General features: G+C 53.6%; 2 protein-coding genes and 1 pseudogene across 3 annotated transcripts in view; all 3 read left to right on the top strand.

Moving 5' to 3' along the window:
* Positions 1-1,843, top strand: part of LOC144602503 (complement C2-like) — a 39,714-nt gene extending 37,871 nt beyond the window's left edge. Inside the window, 5 exon segments of the mRNA XM_078415634.1 lie at positions 723-1,208; positions 1,267-1,317; positions 1,319-1,390; positions 1,392-1,734; positions 1,737-1,843. Coding sequence (XP_078271760.1) covers positions 723-1,208; positions 1,267-1,317; positions 1,319-1,390; positions 1,392-1,734; positions 1,737-1,843 — 1,059 coding nt within the window.
* LOC144603008 (zinc-binding protein A33-like) overlaps positions 1-21,296 on the top strand; it is an 852,507-nt gene that overhangs the window by 121,039 nt on the left and 710,172 nt on the right.
* Positions 8,477-19,422, top strand: LOC144602502 (zinc finger and BTB domain-containing protein 26-like; annotated as a pseudogene). The gene is made up of 4 exons (XR_013548460.1): positions 8,477-8,911; positions 14,484-14,595; positions 17,723-18,557; positions 18,604-19,422. The product of XR_013548460.1 is annotated as a zinc finger and BTB domain-containing protein 26-like (transcript).

Here is a 21,296-nt window from a genome sequence, read left to right as displayed (position 1 = left end):
GGCAAGCATCTGTGGGGAACATGGGACAGGTGACGTTTCACAGAGTGCTGGAGTAACTCAGCGGGTCAGGCAGCATCTGTGGGGAACATGGATAGGTGACGTTTCACAGAGTGCTGGAGTAACTCAGGGGGGATCTTATAGAAACTTACAAAATTCTTAAGGGGTTGGACAGGCTAGATGCAGGAAGATTGTTCCCGATGTTGGGAAGTCCAGAACAAGGGGTCACAGTTTAAGGATAAGGGGGAAGTCTTTTAGGACCGAGATGAGAACGTTTTGTTTTCACACAGAGAGTGGTGAATCTGTGGAATTCTCTGCCACAGAAGGTAGTTGAGGCCAGTTACTCTTATTATTTAAGAGCAAATTGGATAGGTATATATATGGATGGGAGGGGATTGGAGGGTTATGATCTGAGAGCAGGTAGATGAGACTAGGTCAGAGAGAGTGGTCGGCGTGGACTGGTAGGGCCGAACGGGCCTGTTTCCGTGCTGTAATTGTTATATGGTTATATGGTTATAGTTCATTGGCTATATTTAAGAGGGAGTTAGATGTGGCCCTTGTGGCTAAAGGGATCAGGGGGTATGGAGAGAAGGCAGGTACGGGATACTGAGTTGGATGATCAGCCATGATCACATTGAATGGTTGTGCGTACAGGCTCGAAGGGCCGAATGGCCTCCTCCTGCACCTATTTTCTATGTTTCTATGTTTTCTATGTCTTCCCGCAGAGCCATGGCCAGCGCAAGCTTCTTCGCTTCCAGTTCGCGGAGCACGAAGGCTCGACGCTGCGGCGGATGAACCAGTTGCGGATGGAGGAGTGGTTCTGCGACGTGACCATCGTGGCGGGCGGCCTGCGCTTCCCCGGTCACCGGGTGGTCCTGGCCGCCTGCTCGCCCTTCCTGCGGGACCGCTTCCACATGGACCCGGCCCGGGAGGTGCTGGTGTGCCCGATGGCCGGCGCCGAGGTGGTCCTGCGTCTCCTCCTGTCCTGCTACACCGGCTCGCTGGAGTTCCCCTTCCGCGACATCGTGGACTACCTGGCGGCTGCCAGCTGCCTCCAGATGGAGCACGTGGTGGACAAGTGCCGGCAGTCGCTGTCTCCGTGCGTGGCGTCGCTGCTGACCGAGGAAGACCGCGACCACGACCGCGACCGCGACCGGCCGCGACCCGCCACGCCTCAGATCGCCTCTTCCTCCGGGCCGGGCCGCGGAAGCGTGGTCGGGGGCCGAAGGGGCGGTCAAGCTGGAGGACTCCGGACAGGGGAGCTCGCAGTCCCCGCTGCCCACCGCCTCCGAGCCCGACCCGCGCATCCACTCCACCGTGGGGGGGGAGAAACGGGGACGATGAGGAGGAGGAGGGGGGGGAGGAGGATGAGGGGGAGAGTTCGGCCAGCGAGGGGGGTCCAACGGGGCCCGGAAGTCCTGGTCTCGCCGTCCAAGGAGGGGGTGGAGGGTGAGGAGGGGGCAGCGGCTCGATGCTCCGAGTGTTCGGCCTCCTTCCAGCAGAGGGAGCACCTGGCCACCCACATGGTGTCCCACCGCCTGTACATGTGCCTCCTGTGCGGGAAGGTGTTCAGGAAGAACGCCCGCCTGGCGCAGCACATCAACGTCCACACCGGCTTCAAGCCCTACTGCTGCGCCGTGTGCGGGCGCACCTTCACCCAGAAGCGGTCCCTCAAGGACCACATGAACGTCCATAACGGGGACGCCCCCCACTGCTGCGCCTACTGTGACATGCGTTTCACCACTACAACACCCTGCGGGTCCACCTCCGGGACCAGCACGGCAAGTCCACCACCCGCAACACCAGCGACAGCAGGCTGGCCGAGATCAAGGTGTTGGTACCTTAGGGGCAGGTGGGCGAGCCAGGTCGGCCCCGCTCTCCCCCGCCCGGGTCAGGTTCAATCAACGGGACAGATCTGACTTGCCCAAGACTCCCCCTCCCCATCTCCCCCCACACTCTCCCTCTGCACACCCCTCTCTTCCCACCTCCCCTCTCCTCCCCACCCCTCCTCTCTTCCCCGCCTCTCCACCACACTCCCCAACTCTCCTCCCCTTCCAATCTTCCAACACATTCACCCTAACCCTCTCCTCCCACCCCCCTCTCCTCCCCTCATTCCTTCCACCAACTCACCCCCTCTCCTCCCCACCCCACCCCACCCCTCCCCACTCACCTCTCTTCCCCCTCTCCACCACACTGCCCACTCCATCTCACCCCCTCTCCTCCCCACCCCCCTCTCCTCCCCACCCCCACCCCACCCCTCTCCACTCACCCTCTCTTCCCCCTCTCACCACACTGCCCACTCCATCTCACCCCCTCTCCTCCCCACCCCCTCTCCTCCCCCTTCCAATCTTCCAACACATTCACCCTAACCCTCTCCTCCCCACTTACCCCCTCTCTACCCCACTCCCCTCTCCTCCCCACTCCTTCTTCCTTCCTTCCTACCAACTAACCCCCTCTCCTCCCACCCCACTCTCCCCTCTCCTCCCCCCTTCCAATCTTCCAACACAGACCTACCCCCCCTCTCCTCCCTACCCCCTCTCCTCCCCAACCCCCTCTCCTCCCCACTCCTACCTTCCACCAACTTACCCCCCCTTTCCCCCCCACGCCCTCTTCTCTCCACCCCCCCTCTTCGCTCCCCTCCCATTCCTTCCTTCCTACCAATTCACCTCCTCTCCTCCCCCTCTCTCCCTCCTCCTCCCCCCCCTTCCCCCTCTCTTCTCCTCCCCACCAACTCACCCCCCCATTCCCCCCCCCACGCCCTCCTTCCCACCCACTCCCTGCTCCCCCCCCTCTCTCCTCCCCACTTCATTCCTTCCACCAACTCACCCTCTCTCCTCCCCACCCCCCTCTTCTCTCCACTCCCCCTCTACCCCCCCCCCTCCCCTTTCCTCCCCACTCCTACCTTCCAACACACTTACACCCTCCATCTCCTCCCCCACTCACCCCGTCTCACCCCCACTCTCCTCTCCCCCACCCCCCTCTCCTCCCCACTCATTCCTTCCCACCAACTCACCCCCCCCCCTCCTCCCCACCACCCTCTCCCCCCACTCCCTCCTTCCCACCCATTCCCTGCTCCACTCCCCTCTCCTCCCCACTCCCCCTTCTTCCCCACTATCCCCCTCTTCTCCCTCCTCTCCCTCTCTCCTCCCCCCCCCCACCCCCCTACTCCCCCTCCCGTAGAAAAATAGAAAATAGGTTGCAGGAGGAGGCCATTCGGCCCTTCGAGCCTGTACGCACCGCAATTCATTGTGATCATGGCTGATCGTCCACAATCAGTAACCCGTGCCTGCCTTCTCCCCATATCCCTTGATTCCACTAGCCCCTAGAGCTCTATCTAACTCTCTCTTAATCCATCCAGTGATTTGGCCTCCACTGCCCTCTGTGGCAGAGAATTCCACACATTCACAACTCTCTGGGTGAAAAAGTTTCTTCTCACCTCAGTTTTAAACGGCCTCCCCTTTAATCTTCGACTGTGTGGACCCTGGTTCTGGACTCCCCCAACATTGGGAACATTTTCCTGCATCTAGCTTTGTCCAGTCCTTTTATAATTTTATACGTTTCTATAAAATCCCCTCTCATCCTTCTGAACTCCAGTGAATACAAGCCTAGTCTTTCCAATCTTTCCTCATATGACAGTCCTGCCATCCCAGGGATCAATCTCGTGAACCTACGCTGAACTGCCTCAATAGCAAGGACGTCCTTCCTCAAATTAGGAGACCAAAACTCTACACAATACTCCAGATGTGGTCTTACTAGGGCCCTATACAACTGCAGAAGAACCTCTTTGCTCCTATACTCAACTCCTCTTATTATGAAGGCCAACATGCCATTAGCTTTCTTCACTGCCTGCTGTACCTGCACGCCAACTTTCAGTGACTGATGTACAAGGACACCCAGGTCTCGCTGCACCTCCCCCTTACCTAACCTAACTCAATTGAGATAATAATCTGCCTCCTTGTTTTTGCCTCTCCTCTCCACCACCCACTCCTCCCCTCTCCCCTCTCCTCCACACTCCCTGCTCCCCCCCCCCTTCCCCTCTCTCGCCCGGCCCCTCCCTCCAAATGTCAGACGACTGTGTCCCATCTCCTGCAAACGGGGACACAAGGAACTGCAGGGAGACCTTGACTAAAACACAAAGTGCTGGAGGAACTCGGCGACTCGTGGGACGGAATGAACGGTAGGCTGAAGATGGGCCCAGACCCGAAACGTCGCCTGTCCAAAGACAGACGCAGAGTGCTGGAGTAACTCAGCGGGTCAGGCAGCATCTGTGGAGAACATGGATAGGTGACGTTTCACAGAGTGCTGGAGTAACTCAGTGGGTCAGGCAGCATCTGTGGAGAACATGGATAGGTGACGTTTCACAGAGTGCTGGAGTAACTCAGTGGGTCAGGCAGCATCTGTGGAGAACATGGATAGGTGACGTTTCACAGAGTGCTGGAGTAACACTGGAATTTAGAAGGATGAGGGGGGATCTTATTGAAACATATAAGATAATTAGGGGATTGGACACATTAGAGGCAGATAACATGTTCCCAATGTTAGGGGAGTCCAGAACAAGGGGCCACAGTTTGAGAATAAGGGGTAGGCCATTTAGAACGGAGATGAGGAAGAACTTTTTCAGTCAGAGGGTGGTGAAGGTGTGGAATTCTCTGCCTCAGAAGGCAGTGGAGGCCAGTTCGTTGGATGCTTTCAAGAGAGAGCTGGATAGAGCTCTTGAGGATAGCGGAGTGAGGGGGTATGGGGAGAAGGCAGGAACGGGGTACTGATTGAGTGATCAGCCATGATCGCATTGAATGGCGGTGCGTACAGGCTCGAAGGGCTGAATGGCCTCCTCCTGCACCTATTGTCTATTGTCTATTGTCAGGCAGCATCTGTGGAGAACATAGATAGGTGACGTTTCACAGAGTGCTGGAGTAACTCAGCGGGTCAGACAGCATCTGTGGAGAACATGGATAGGTGACGTTTCACAGAGTGCTGGAGTAACTCAGCGGGTCAGGCAGCATCTGTGGAGAGAAGGAATGGGTGGAGATTGAGTTGGGTTGAGTTGGGTTGGGTTGAGTTGGGTTGGTTTGGGTTGATTGACGTTTCACAGAGTGCTGGAGTAACTCAGCGGGTCAGGCAGCATCCTCGGAGAGAAATGGGTGGGTGAGGTTTCGAGTCGTGACCCTTCCTCCGACCGACCCGCTGAGTTACTCCAGCACTTTGCGTCTATCTGTAGTTTCCTTTTGATGCCTTGTGTACGTTGGCACTATGCGAAACCTAGACGCAAAGTGACCGACCGGGCTGCCGGTTTGCAGATGACACCGTCGGTTTGAGTGGGGCCGGCTGGAATATTTACACCCTCGGTTCCCTCACCAATCCCTTCCCTTGTGTCGCCGGTTCGGTCCCGGCCTCTCCGCCCGTACCTGTGACATTGCACGTCAGACCACCGTGCAAATGTGTTTTGTTTAAAGGATTTGGAAATTCGAGGATTTTAAACACCCGCCTGCCCTTTTTTTTGTTGCTCACTTCTTAGTTCCAGAAGTGATCTTAATAAAATACTCTTTGAGAAAAACCAAATCTTGTGCGTATTGTCAGCATTTCTGGGCCCCGTATCTGAGGAAGGACGTGGCTGTCTCTAGAGAGGGTCCAGAGGAGGTTTACAACAACGATCCCAGGAACGTGCGGGTTAATCCATGATAATAGGTGCAGGAGTAGGCCATTCGGCCCTTCGAGCCTGTACGCACCGCCATTCAATGTGATCATGGCTGATCATTCTCAATCAGTACCCCGTTCCTGCCTTCTCCCCATACCCCCTTGATTCCGTTAGCCCTAAGAACTCTGTCTAAATCTCTTTTGAAAGCATCCAGTGAATTGGCCTCCACTGTCTTCTGAGGCAGAGAATTCCATTCGGCGTTTGTCGGCACTGGGACTGAACTCGCTAGAGTTTCGAAGAATGGGTCAGGCAGCATCTGTGGAGAACATGGATAGGTGACGTTTCACAGAGTGCTGGTGTAACTCAGCGGGTCAGGCAGCATCTGTGGAGAACATGGATAGGTGACGTTTCACAGAGTGCTGGAGTAACTCAGCGGGTCAGGCAGCATCTGTGGAGAACATGGATAGGTGACGTTTCACAGAGTAATTGAAACGTACAGAATAGTGAGCGGCCTGGATAGAGTGGATGTAGAGAGGATGTTTCCACTAGTGGGAGAGTCTAGGACCAGAGGGCACAGCCTCAGAATTCAAGGCCCATTGTTGTGGGCCGAAGGTCTTATTTCCACGCTCTATCTCAAAAGGGCGGCACGGTAGCGCAGTGGTAGAGTTGCTGCTTTACAGCAAATACAGCGCCGGAGACTCAGGTTCGATCCTGACTACGGGTGCTGCACTGTAAGGAGTTTGTACGTTCTCCCTGTGACCTGCGTGGGTTTTCTCCGGGATCTTCGGTTTCCTCCCACACTCCAAAGACGTACAGGTATGTAGGTTAATTGGATGGGTAAAATGTAAAAATAGTCCCTAGTGGGTGTAGGATAGTGTTAATGTACGGGGATTACTGGGCGGCACGGACTTGGAGGGCCGAAAAGGCCTGTTTCCGGCTGTATATATATGATATGATATGATATGTTCTAGTAATCCCTGTAAAGCGTCTTTGAGTGTTTGAAAAGCGCTATATAAATGTAATGCATTATTATTATTATTATTATTATTATTATATTTAAGAGGGAGTTTGATGTGGCCCTTGTGGCTAAAGGGATCAGGGGGTATGGAGAGAAGGCAGGAACGGGGGGTACTGATTGAGAATGATCAGCCATGATCGCATTGAATGGCGGTGCGTACAGGCTCGAAGGGCTGAATGGCCTCCTCCTGCACCTATTGTCTATTGTCTATTGACTTCCCCAACATTGGGAACATGTTTCCTGCATGATAATAATAATAATAATAATAATAATAATAATAATAATATCATTTATTGTCATTGCAACGAGTACAACGAAATTAAAAAATAGCCAATCCTGACGGCGCGTAAAAACATATGTGCAATAAATGCAAAAACAAATAAATGCAATTATAGCAGCGTAGGTTCACTAGGTTAATTCCCGGAATGGCGGGACTGTCGTATGTTGAAAGGCTGGAGCGATTGGGCTTGATACACTGGAATTTAGAAGGATGAGGGGGGATCTTATTGAAACATATAAGATAATTAGGGGATTGGACACATTAGAGCAGGGTCTCGACCCGAAACGTCACCCATTCCTTCTCTCCCGAGATGCTGCCTGACCTGCTGAGTTACTCCAGCATTTTGTGAATAAATCGATTTGTACCAGCATCTGCAGTTATTTTCTTATACAACATGTTCCCAATGTTGGGGGAGTCCAGAACAAGGGGCCACAGTTTAAGAATAAGGGGTAGGCCATTTAGAACGGAGATGAGGAAGAACTTTTTCAGTCAGAGGGTGGTGAAGGTGTGGAATTCTCTGCCTCAGAAGGCAGTGGAGGCCAGTTCGTTGGATGCTTTCAAGAGAGAGCTGGATAGAGCTCTTAAGGATAGCGGAGTGAGGGGGTATGGGGAGAAGGCAGGAACGGGGTACTGATTGATAGTTATCAGCCATGATCGCATTGAATGGCGGTGCTGGCTCGAAGGGCTGAATGGCCTACTCCTGCACCTATTGTCTATTGTCTATTGTCTATATTAAGTACAAAAGTTTTAACAGTGTTGCCTAGTGCAGAAGGTAGTCTCCCTCTCTCCCTCTCTCTCTCTCTCTCTCTGTGTGTGTTCGGTTCTCGTATGTGGTGGGGAGTGTGCCTGTGGAGGAGGTCATCTAGCCTGTCCAACCCCTCAAGAATGTTGTGAGTTTCTATCAAGATTCAAGATTCAAGATTCAAGATAGCTTTATTTGTCATCCAACACTGGACGAAATTCAGTCACCCACAGTCCAACAACAAAAGCATTAAACAAGCATTAAAACCACACAACCCCAAAAAAAAACCCCAAAACACAGTCCAACAATAAAAGCATTAAATAGGCATTCAACTTACACAACCCCAAAACCCCCCAAAACACAGTCCAACAATAAAAGCATCAAATAGGCATTCAACTTACACAACCCCAAAACCCCCAAAACACAGTCCAACAATAAAAGCATCAAATAGGCATTCAACTTACACAACCCCAAAACCCCCAAAACACAGTCCAACAATAAAAGCATCAAATAGGCATTCAACTTACACAACCCCAAAACCCCCAAAACACAGTCCAACAATAAAAGCATCAAATAGGCACTCAAATTACCCAACCCCAAAAACACACCAAAAAAAGAAGAAACATCCATCAAAGAAACATCCATCACAGTGAGTCTCCTCCAGTCCTCTCCTCACTGTGATGGAAGGCAACAATGTCTTTCCCTTCTCCTGCTGTCTGCAGTTATTGTGTCGCCAGTGTATGCAAGCCTAGCCGCTTGACCCACACAAGACCCACGCTCCGGAATATCCCCGGCGCCCCTCGAAGCAGTCGCAATCCCGGACTCGACCCCAGTCCCGGTGCAGGAACGGCTCCAGCTCCGGGATTTGCGATGTCGCCGGGCCCGCAGTGTACATGTTGTAGTGGTGCGCTGCGCTTGCAGTTCCGAGTGGATCCAGTTCCGCCGACTTTACCCCCGCGGAGGACAAGCCAGAGAGCCCGGAAACAAGGCCCTTCGGCCTCCCTTGTCCATGCACGCCCAGCTGAGCTGCACCCCCCACCCCCCAAGGTCCAAATGTCCTTTAACTCTGCCTGCGTTTGTCAGCTTCCCACGGTCCGGTGGTTCCCACGGTCCGGTGGTTCCCACACAACTGAATGCACTCTGATTAGTAAAACAAACAAGGACGCTGTGTGTTTGGGCATCTAATACGTTAACACCAGGCAATCAGGGCGGCGACACTGCACGGCACGGAACATGGCCGTAAGTATGTCTTAACGAGACGCATAAGAATCAATCTTATCCAAACGTATAAGATTATTAAGGGGATTTATTCACAGAGCGCCGGAGTAACTCAGCGGGTCGGGCAGCATCTCGGGAGAGAAGGAATGGGTGACGTTTCGGGGTGGAGACCCTTCTTCAGACTGATGTCAGGGGAGGGGGTGGGACAAAGGATGGATATAGGTGGAGACGGGAAGATAGAGGGAGATCTGGGAAGAGAGGGACAGAGGAACTATCTAAAGTTGGAGAAGTCGACGTTCATACCACTGGGCTGCAAGCTGCCCAGGCGAAATATGAGGTGCTGCTCCTCCAATTTGCGGTGGGCCTCACTATGGCACTGGAGGAGGCCCATGACAGAGAGGTCAGACTGGGAGTGGGAGGGGGAGTTGAAGTGCTCAGCCACCGGGAGATCAGTTTGGTCAATGCGGACCGAGCGCAGGTGTTCAGCGAAGCGATCGCCGAGCCTGCGCTTGGTTTCGCCGGGCCCTGGTGAGACCGCACCTGGAGTACTGTGTGCAGTTGTACCGGGCCCTGGTGAGACCGCACCTGGAGTACTGTGTGCAGTTTTGGTCTCCAAATTTGAGGAAGGATGTTCTTGCTATTGAGGGCGTGCAGCGTAGGTTCACTAGGTTAATTCCCGGAATGGCGGGACTGTCGTATGTTGAAAGGCTGGAGCGACTGGGCTTGTATACACTGGAATTTAGAAGGATGAGGGGGGATCTTATTGAAACATATAAGATAATTAGGGGATTGGACACATTAGAGGCAGATAACATGTTCCCAATGTTGGGGGAGTCCAGAACAAGGGGCCACAGTTTGAGAATAAGGGGTAGGCCATTTAGAACGGAGATGAGGAAGAACTTTTTCAGTCAGAGGGTGGTGAAGGTGTGGAATTCTCTGCCTCAGAAGGCAGTGGAGGCCAGTTCGTTGGATGCTTTCAAGAGAGAGCTGGATAGAGCTCTTAAGGATAGCGGAGTGAGGGGGTATGGGGAGAAGGCAGGAACGGGGTACTGATTGAGAGTGATCAGCCATGATCGCATTGAATGGCGGTGCTGGCTCGAAGGGCTGAATGGCCTACTCCTGCACCTATTGTCTATTGTCTATTGTCTATTGATATAAATAAGTTGACATCTAGAGCAGCGGATGCAATAGGTGAGGTTGGAGGAGGTGCAGGTGAACCTCTGTCTCACCTGGAAAGACTGTTTGGGTCCTTTGATGGAGTTGAGGGGGGATGTAAAAGGACAGGTGTTACATCTCGTTGCAAGGGAAAGTGCCCGGGGTTGGGGTGGTTTGGGTAGGAAGGGACGAGTGGACCAGGGAGTTGCGGAGGGAACGGTCTCTGCGGAACGCAGAGAGGGGAGGGGATGGGAAGATATGGCCAGTGGTGGGGTCCCGTTGTAGGTGACGGAAATGTTGGTGGATGATATGTTGGATCCGCTGGCTGGTGGGGTGGAAGGTGAGAACGAGGGGGATTCTGTCCTTGTTGCGAGTGGGGGGAGGGGGAGCAAGAGCGGAGCTGCGGGATGTAGAAGAGACCCTAGTGAGAGCCTCATCTATAATGGAGGAGGGGAAGCCCCGTTTTCTGAAAATCGAGGACATCTCGGAAGCCCTAGTCTGAAACACCTCATCCCGGGCGCAGATGCGGCGTAGACGGAGGAATTGGGAGTAGGGGTTGGACACGTTAGAGGCAGGAAACATGTTCCCAATGTTGGGGGAGTCCAGAACAAGGGGCCACACAGTTTAAGAATAAGGGGGAAGTCTTTTAGGACCGAGATGAGAAAGGTTTTTTTCACAGAGTGGTGAATCTGTGGAATTCTCTGCCACAGAAGGTAATTGAGGCCAGTTAATTGGCTATATTTAAGATAGACAATAGACAATAGACAATAGGTGCAGGAGGAGGCCATTCAGCCCTTCGAGCCTGTACGCACCGCCATTCAATGCGATCGTGGCTGATCATTCTCAATCAGTACCCCGTTCCTGCCTTCTCCCCATACCCCCTCACTCCGCTATCCTTAAGAGCTCTATCCAGCTCTCTCTTGAAAGCATCCAACGAACTGCCCTCCACTGCCTTCTGAGGCAGAGAATTCCACACCTTCACCACTCTCTGACTGAAAAAGTTCTTCCTCATCTCCGTTCTAAATGGCCTACCCCTTATTCTTAAACTGTGGCCTCTTGTTCTAGACTCCCCCAACATTAGGAACATGTTTCCTGCCTCTAATGTGTCCAATCCCCTAATTATCTTATATGTTTCAATAAGATCCCCCCCTCATCCTTCTAAATTCCAGTGTATACAAGCCTAATTGCTCCAGCCTTTCAACATACGACAGTCCCGCCATTCCGGGAATCAACCGAATGAACCTACGCTGCACGCCCTCAATAGCAAGAATATCTTTCCTCAAATTTGGTCAAATTTGGAAATGTATAAGATCATTAAGGGGTTGGACACGTTAGAGGCAGGAAACATGTCCCCAATGTTTGGGGGGAGTCCAGAACCAGGGGCCACACACACAGTTTAAGAATAAGGGGTAGGCCATTTAGAACTGAGATGAGGAAAAACTTTTTCAGTCAGAGTTGTGAATCTGTGGAATTCTCTGCCTCAGAGGGCAGTGGAGGCCAATTCTCTGAATGCATTCAAGAGAGAGCTGGATAGAGCTCTTAAGGATAGCGGAGTCAGGGGGGTACGGGGAGAAGGCAGGAACGGGGTACTGATTGAGAATGATCAGCCATGATCACATTGAATGGCGGTGCGTACAGGCTCGAAGGGCCGAATGGACTCCTCCTGCACCTATTGTCTATTGTCTATGTGTACAGGGGGCCCTAGTGAGACCGCACCTGGAGTACTGTGTGCAGTTTTGGTCTCCAAATTTGAGGAAGGATATTCTTGCTATTGAGGGCGTGCAGCGTAGGTTTACTAGGTTAATTCCCTGGGATGACGGGACTGTCGTATGTTGAAATACTGGAGCGACTAGGCTTGTATACACTGGAATTTAGAAGGATGAGAGGAGATCTTCTCGAAACGCATTAGATTATTAAGGGGTTTTACACGTTAGAGGCAGGAAACATGTTCCCAATGTTTGGGGGAGTCCAGAACCAGGGGCCACACACACAGTTTAAGAATAAGGGGTAGGACATTTAGAACGGAGACGAGGAAAAACCTTTTCAGTCAGAGAGTTGTGAATCTGTGGAATTCTCTGCCTCAGAAGGCAGTGGAGGCCAATTCTCTGAATGCATTCAAGAGAGAGCTGGATAGAGCTCTTAAGGATAGTGGAGTCAGGGGGTACGGGGAGAAGGCAGGAACGGAGTACTGATTGAGAATGATCAGCCATGATCACATTGCATTCAAGAGAGAGCTAGATAGAGCTCTTAAGGATAGCGGAGTCAGGGGGTATGGGGAGATGGCAGGAATGGAGTACTGATTGAGAATGATCAGCCATGATCACATTGAATGGTGGTGCGTACAGGCTCGAAGGGCCGAATGGCCTACTCCTGCACCTATTGTCTGTGTCCCTATTTAGCCCATGTTCCTCTAACTAACCCTTCGCCGCCCACCTACATGTCCCCAATCTTCCCTACACTAAAAACTCTCGTTGTTTGTTTGGTTTGTTCCTGATCTGCGTCCAAAACGGTACACGACAGCGTGACAATTCTAGGCCCACCTTACCCACCATCATCCCCTTTGGTGCTGATGGATAAGGGGGAAGTCTTTTAGGACCGAGATGAGATGAGAAAACATTTCTTCACACAGAGAGTGGTGAGTCTGTGGAATTCTCTGCCACAGAAGGTAGTTGAGGCCAGTTCATTGGCTATATTTAAGAGGGAGTTAGATGTGGCCCTTGTGGCTAAAGGGATCAGGGGGTATGGAGAGAAGGCAGGTACAGGATACTGAGTTGGATGATCAGCCATGATCATATTGAATGGCGGTGCGTACAGGCTCGAAGGGCCGAATGGCCTACTCCTGCACCTATTTTCATTTCATTGAAATCGGTGTCATATTTTTTAAGTTATTCATATTTTAAAGTTGATATCTATCTGCTAGGGAGGGAGGGGGGAGGGAGGAGGGAGGGGGTGTGGAAGGGAGGGGGGGGGGGAGGGAGGACAAGGGAGGGTTGAGTGGGAGGGAGAAGGGGAGGGGAGGAGGGAAGATGTATATATATTGTGGTATAAGAAGATAACTGCAGATGCTGGTACAAACCAAAGGTATTTATTCACAAAGTGCTGGAGTAACTCAGCAGGTCAGGCAGCATCTGTGGAGAACATGGATAGGCGACGTTTCACAGAGTGCTGGAGTAAATCAGCGGGTCAGGCAGCATCTGTGGAGAACATGGATAGGTGACGTTTCACAGAGTGCTGGAGTAACTCAGCGGGTCAGGCAGCATCTGTGGAGAACATGGATAGGTGACGTTTCACAGAGTGGTGGAGTAACTCAGCAGGTCAGGCAGCATCTCGGGAGAGAAGGAATGGGTGACGTTTCGGGTCGAGACCCTTCTTCAGATGAACCGTATATATATTCCTTTATTCGTCCCACACCGGGGAGTTGAGGGGGATGTAGTGGGGGGGGGGAAGGAGGGAGGGAGGGGGAGAGGAGGGAGGGAGGGGGAGGGAGGAGGTATATATATTCCTTTATTCGTCCCACGGGGGGGGGGGGGAATTTACCGGGGAATAAGGGGGGGTTGAGGGGGATGGAGTGGGTGTGGAGGGAGGGGGGGGAGGATAAGGGGGTTGAGGGGGATGGAGTGGGCGGGGGGAAGGAGGGGGGGGGGGTGGGGAGGAGGTAAGGGGAGGGGGAGGAGGGAGGATGTATATATATTCCTTTATTCGTCCCATACCGGGGAAATTTACCGGGGAGTTGAGGGGGATGGAGTGGGGGGGAAGGAGGGGGAGAGGAGGGAGGGAGAGAGGAGGGAGGGAGAGGGAGGATATATATATATTCCTTTATTCGTCCCACACCGGGGAAATTTATCGGGGAATAAGGGGAGTTGAGGGGGATGGAGTGGGGGAAGTTGGAGGGAGGGGGGAGGAGGGAGGAGAGGGGAGGGAGAGGAGAAGGGTGGGGGGGAGAGGAGACGGGGGGGGGGGGAGAGGATAGGGTGCTGAGAGAGATTTGGGCCCAACGGGTCCACTTGGTCTTTTAAAAGATCAAGTATCTTTTAAAAGTCATACCCTCGGACTCTCGATCGGGCTTTGCCTTGCACTAAACATTATTCCCTTATCATGTATCTAAATTTAAAACTGAGGTGAGAAGAAACTTTTTCACCCAGAGTTGTGAATTTGTGGAATTCTCTGTGGAACGTCACCAATCCATGTTCTCCACAGATGCTGCCTGACCCGCTGAGTTACTCCAGCACTCTGTGAAACGTCACCCATCCATGTTCTCCACAGATGCTGCCTGACCCGCTGAGTTACTCCAGCATTTTGTGTCTACCTTCTACCTAACGTTAGATACCCATGCCTCATCAATTCGCTTCATCACCTCCTCAAGGAAACCGACCAAGATGGTGAGATTTGGGACATTCTGTACGTTTCAATGTGATGACCTCTCTTTCTTGCATTCCAGACAGCGGTCTAGTTTGATCAGCCTCTCCCGATGAGTCTGTCCTGCCAAACCAGGAAGCGGTCTGGTGAATCTTCACTGCCCTCCATCTGTGCCAAGCAGATACCTTTTTCAGGTAAGGAGACCAAACATATTTGGTGGTCCTTTGCGATGATTTAGAGGGATGTATGGGCCAAACAGGGACGAGATTAGGTGGGGAATCTCGGCCAGCATTAGATAGTTGGGCCGAAGGGCCTGTTTCGGTTCTGCGTCACTCCAAATCGTGGCCTCGTTGACAAGTTGTTAAGAGCGTTTAATTGTCATATGTACCGAAATCAGAACAGTGAACTTCTAACTTGCTGTAGCTTTACAGACCCATAAATGCAACAATACACAGGTAAATATGTCACGATAAATAATTTAATAGATTTACATCTGTGAAACTATCTGCGGGACTATCATATGTTGAAAGACTGGAGCGACTGGGCTTGTGTACACTGGAATTTAGAAGGATGAGAGGAGATCTTATCGAAACGTATAAGATTATTAAGGGGTTGGACACGTTAGAGGCAGGAAACATGTTCCCAATGTTGGGGGAGTCCAGAACAAGGGGCCACAGTTTAAGAATAAGGGGTAGGCCATTTAGAACGGAGATGAGGAAAAACCTTTTCAGTCAGAGTGTTGTGAATCTGTGGAATTCTCTGCCTCAGAAGGCAGTGGAGGCCAATTCTCTGAATGCATTCAAGAGAGAGCTAGATAGAGCTCTTAAGGATAGCGGAGTCAGTGGGAATGGGGAGAAGGCAGGAACGGGGTACTGATTGAGAATGATCAGCCATGATCACATTGAATGGCGGTGCGTACAGGCTCGAAGGGCCGAATGCACCTATTGTCTATTGTCTCTCCAGTTCTCTCACCATTCTGACTCTCTCCGACTACATCCTATCTTTGTCCCGCCCCCTCCCCTGTCATCAGTCTGAAGAAGGGTCTCGACCCGAAACGTCACCCATTCCTTCTCTCCCGAGATGCTGCCTGACCCGCTGAGTTACTCCAGCATCTTGTGTCTACCTTAGTGCAGTTTAGTTGGTCTTTGTAGTGTTCAAGAGCCTGATGGTTGTCGGGAAGAAGCTGCTCCTGAACCTGGAGGTCACGGTTTTCAGGCTCCTGGACCTTCTTCACCATGGTAGCAGCGAGATGAGAGTGTGGCCAGGGTGGTTGTGGGTCAGTGAGAGTGTGGGTCAGGGTGGTGTGGGTCAGTGAGAGTGTGGGGGGGGGGTGTGGGTCAGTGAGAGTGTGGCCAGGGTGGTGTGGGTCAGTGAGAGTGTGGCCAGGGTGGTGTGGGTCAGTGAGAGTGTAGCCAGGGTGGTGTGGGTCAGTGAGAGTGTGGCCAGGGTGGTGTGGGTCAGTGAGAGTGTGGCCAGGGTGGTGGGGGTCTCTGATGATGCTGGCTGCCTTTCTGAGGCAGCAACCCGTGTCGATCCCTTCAATGGTGGGGATGTCAGTACCCATGATGGACCTTCGATGGTGGGGAGGTCTGTGATTGACCTTCGATGGTGCGGAGGTCAGTTTCCATGATGGACCTTCGATGGTGGTGGAGGTCCATACACATGTGATGGACCGGGCAGTGTCCAACACTCTCTGTAGATGCCTTCGATGGTGGTGGAGGTCAGTACCCATGATGGACCGGGCAGTGTCCAACACTCACTGTAGATCCCTTCGATGGTGGTGGACGTCAGTACCCATGATGGACCTTCGATGGTGGTCGAGGTCCATAACTGATCGATTTGGCAACGTTCACCCCACACTGGTTTTTTTTAACCAAAAATATATTTACTCAATTATTTACACTACTGTTTAGACAATAGACAATAGGTGCAGGAGGAGGCCATTCGGCCCTTCGAGCCAGCACCGCCATTCAATGTGATCATGGCTGATCATTCTCAAACAGTACCCCGTTCCTGCCTTCTCCCCATACCCCCTGACTCTGCTATCCTTAAGAGCTCCATCCAGCTCTCTTTTGAATGCATTCAGAGAATTGGCCTCCACTGCCTCCTAAGGCCAGACTCGGGTTCAATCCAGACCCTGGGTGCTGTCTGTACGGAGTTTGTACGTTCTCCCCGTGGGTTTTCGCCGGGTGCTCTGGTTTCCCCTCGCATCCCAAAAAATGTACAGGTTTGTAGATGTACAGGAATTGGTTAAAAAAAAAGTAAATTGTCCCTAGTGTGCATAGGATAGTGTTAGTGTGCGGGGTGGTCGGTGTGGACTTGGTGGGCCAAAGGGCCTGTTTCCACGCTGTTTCTCTAAAGTGAATGAAAGAATGAAAGACTGACTGCATGCATGTGTGTCAAGCGCTTGAATGTGTATGCGTGGCTTGCACGTCTGCCTGTAAGTCATGCAGTTTTTCTGTCCCATCCTAGTGCATGATTGCAGATGCGCATTTGCATGCATATTTTTGTCCATAAAGCTTGCAGGTGCCCGTGTGGACGCCCAAGCACATGCATCTTGGGTGCTATGGAAATAATGCATGCATCCTAAAGTGGGGGCCATGTCCGCCTGTGCATGCGCACATGAGTATATGCATGCATGGTTGGAATTGCTGCGTGCATGGTTCAAGAGGGAGAGCATGCTTGGACCGTTCAAGCGGCGTGCATGCCTCAACATGTATGTTTCAGGTGCGCAGGCATGCATAGTTCAAGTGTGCATGCATGTGTGTTCATGCACGCCAAGTTCAAGTGCGCAGGACTTGCATGCACGGTTCAAGTGAGGGCGCATGATTCATTTTGTGCATGCATGTGTGGTTGGAGTGAGCATGCATGTGTGGTTGGAATGAGCATGCATGTGTGGTTGGAGTGGGCAATGCATGTGTGGATGGAGTGCACATGCATGTGTGGTTGGAGTGCCCATGCATGTGTGTTAGGAGTGCGTGTGCATATGTGGTCGAAGTGCGCTGCATGTGCGTTTGGAGTGTGCTTGTAGGTGTGGTTGGAGTGAGCTAGCATGTGTGTTTGGAGTGCATGTGCATGAATGTGTGTTTGGAGTGCTTGCGCATGAATGTGTGGCTGGAGTGCGCTGCATGTGTATTTGGAGTGCGCATGCATGTGTGTTTGGAGTGCATGTGTGTGTGGAGTGCGCATGCCTGTGTGTTTGGAGTGAGCTGCATGTGTGTTTGGAGTGTGCATGCATCTGTGTTTGTAGTGCGCATGCGTGTGTGGGTTGGAGCACGTCCCGATGCCTGACTGATGCCGTCTCCCCCGTGTCTCCTCCAGCAGCCATGAGCTCCGAGGACGTGGTCCGCTTCCACTTCGCCAGCCACGAGGTGTCGGTGCTGCAGCGGATGAACCAGCTGCGGATGGAGCAGCGTTTCTGCGACGTGACCATCGTGGCGGAGCGGCTGCGGTTCCCGGGGCACCGGGTGGTCCTGGCCGCCTGCTCGCCCTTCCTGAGGGACCAGTTTCTACATGAACCCCGTCTCGGAGGTGCAGGTGTTCCCCATGACCGGCGCGCAGACGGTGCAGAGGCTGCTGCTGTCCTGCTACACCGGTTCGCTGGAGTTCCCCTTCCGCGACATCCTCGACTACCTGACGGCGGCCAGCTGCCTCCAGATGGAGCATGTGGTGGAGAAGTGCCGCCAGTGTCTGTCTCCGCGCATCGGCCCCCGCATGCCCCTGGCCCCCGGGACGAGAGGGAGAGACCGGCCACCCCCGCCGCAGATCGCCAGTTCGTCGGAGCGAGACGGGCCGTGGGGCGAGGCAGTGAAAGTGGAGGGGGACCAGCGGCACCCGGCGACGCCCCGCGACAGGCCGCGACCCCCGGCGACTGGCTTCGGAGCGCCCGACGACCTCCACATCCGCAAGGTGGAGTCGCTGGCCGACTGCATGGCGCCGGACGGCTCGGAGCCCGAGCCCCGCATCCACTCCACCGGGGGCGCGGCGGGGGGGCACGACTACCCGGAGGCCGGAGCGCGGCCCCCTACGACATGTCGAGGTGCTGATCTCCGACGACTTCGCCGAGGAAGACTACGAGAGCTCGGCGAGCGAGGGCTGCCGTACCGGGGTGTACCGGGGGTGCGAGGAGCCGGGGCCGGGGCCGGGGCCGCCGCCGGTACCCGGGCCCGAGGGGGAAGGGGAGGGGGAGGGGGAGGCTCGCTGCTCCGAGTGCTCGGGCCTCCTTCCGCAGCGGGAACACCTGGCCACCCACATGGTGACCCACCGCCTCTACATGTGCCTCCTGTGCGCCAAGGTGTTCAAGAAGAACGCGCGCCTGGCGCAGCACATCAACGTCCACACCGGCTTCAAGCCCTACTGCTGCGCCGTGTGCGGGCGCACCTTCACCCAGAAGAGGTCCCTCAAGGACCACATGAACGTCCACAACGGCGATGCCCCCCCACTGCTGCCCCTGTTGTGACATGCGCTTCACCCACTACAGCACCTGCGGGTCCACCTCCGGGACCAGCACGGACTGACCACCACACGCAACCTGGAGAACAAGCCGGCCGAGATCAGCATGTTGGTGCCTTAGACTCCCCGCTCCCCCCACCCCCCTCCTCTTCCCCTCCTCTATCCCCCTACTCTCCACACCACTTCCTTCCCCTCTTCTCCCCCCCCCCCACTCCCGCCTTCTCCTCCCACCTCTCTCCACACCACTTCCGACCTCCTTTCCCCCTCTCCTCCCACATCTCTCTCCTCCCACATCTCTCTCCTCCCCCCATCTCTCTCCTTTCTCCTCTTCTCACACACCTCTTCTCCCCCCCTCCTCTCTCCTCCCCCCACCTCTCTCCTTCCCCTCCCCCCTCATCTCTCCACCCCCTCCTCTCTCCTCCCCTCGTCTCTCCACCACACTTCCCTCCTCCTTTCACCTCCCTCTTTCCTCCCTCTCCTCTCCACACCACTTATTCACCACTTCTTCCCCTCTTCTCTCCCCCACTTTCCCACCCCCACCTGTCTCCTCCCCTACTCTCCACACCACTTCCTACCTCCTTTCTCCTCCCTCCCCCCTCCTCTCCACCCCACTTCCCACCTCCTTTCTCCCCCTCTCCTCCCCCCTCTCTCCCCTCCCCCCTTCCCCTTCTCCCCCCCTCTCCCATCCCCCCCTCTCTCCCTTCTCCCCTCCCCCTCTCCTCTCCAACCCCTCTCCCCTCCACCCCCCTCCTCTCTCCACCTCACTTCCCACCACCTCTCCCCTCGCTCTCCCCCCTCCTCTCCCCCATCTCTCTCCCCCCCCCTCCTCTCTCCTCCAACTCCCTCCTCCCTCCCCTCCTCTCTCCCCACTTCCCACCTCCTTTCTCCTCCCTTCTCTCTCCTCGCAACCTCCTCTCCCCCTCCCCTCCCACCCCCCGTTTACTCCAACACCCTGGTCCCAGCCCCCCTTCTCCAGCACCTTCAAGACCAAGTTGGAAACAATCGATATTGACGTCGTCCTTTAAGGCCCATTTTAATAATTGATTCCAACTTGACCACAACCCTCCCAACTTGTGTGACAGCCAGTGATGGTGATTGTACATCAGATACAGATACCCCCACCCCTTACCCTGCCCGTCTCTCCCACTACCACCCCCCTGCCCGCCCGCCCGCCCCTCCCTCTCCTAGCGTTACCCCCTCTCTCCCTTACCCTCACCCCCGCTCTCCTCCCCTACCCCATCCCCTCTTCCCCCTCCCTCTGTTACTCATACAACCTAGACCCCCCAATCCTCCCGCGGCGCACACAAAAGAGAGGGAGGGGGAGAGAGAAAACGGGGAATTATAGTCCAGTTAGCCTAACATCAGTAGTGGGGAAATGCTAGAGTCAGTTATTAAAGATGTGATAGCATTACATTTGGAAAGTGGTGAAATCATCGGACAAAGTCAGCATGGATTTACCAAAGGCAAATCATGTCTGACGAATCTTATAGAATTTTTCGAGGATGTAACTAGTAGAGTGGATAAGGGAGAACCAGTCGATGTGTTATATCTGGACTTTCAGAAGGCCTCGACAAGGTCCCACACAGGAGATTGGTGGACAAACTTAAAGCACACGGTATTGAGGGTTCAGTGTTGAGGTGGATAGAAAATTGGTTGGCGGACAGGAAGCAAAGAGTAGGAATAAATGGGTCCTTTTCGGAATGGCAGGCAGTGACTAGTGGGTACCGCAAGGCTCAGTGCTGGGACCCCAGTTATTTACAGTGTATATTAATGATTTGGACGAGGGAATTGAATGCAACATCTCTAAGTTTGCGGATGACACGAAGCTGGGTGGCAGTGTTAGCTGCGAGGAGGATGCTAGGAGGCTGCAGAGTGACTTGGATAGATTAGGCGAGTGGCAAATGCGTGGCAGATGCAATATAATGTGGATAAATGTGAGGTTATCCACTTTGGCGGCAAGAACAGGAAAGCAGAGTATTACCTGAATGGTGTCCGATTGGGAGAAGGGGAGATGCAACGTGACCTGGGTGTCATGGTGCACCAGTCATTGAAAGCAAGCATGCAGGTGCAGCAGGCAGTGAAGAAAGCCAATGGTATGTTGGCATTCATAGCAAGAGGATTTGAGTTTAGGAGCAGGGAGGTTCTGCTGCAGTTGTACAGGGCCTTGGTGAGACCGCACCTGGAGTATTGTGTGCAGTTTTGGTCTCCTAACCTGAGGAAAGACGTTCTTGCCTTAGAGGGAGTACAGAGAAGGTTCACCAGATTGATCCCTGGGATGGCGGGACTTACATATGAGGAAAGACTAGATAGACTGGGCTTGTACTCGCCGGAATTTAGAAGACTGAGGGGGGATCTTATAGAAACATATAAAATTCTTAAGGGTTGGAGAGGCTAGATGCGGAAGATTGTTCCCGATGTTGGGGGAGTCCAGAACCAGGGGTCA

Source organism: Rhinoraja longicauda, chromosome 19 (assembly GCF_053455715.1).
Source record: "Rhinoraja longicauda isolate Sanriku21f chromosome 19, sRhiLon1.1, whole genome shotgun sequence".
Taxonomy (NCBI): domain Eukaryota; kingdom Metazoa; phylum Chordata; class Chondrichthyes; order Rajiformes; family Arhynchobatidae; genus Rhinoraja; species Rhinoraja longicauda.
Note: the sequence above shows the minus strand (reverse complement) of the source record. Positions and strands in the feature narration are given on the sequence as shown.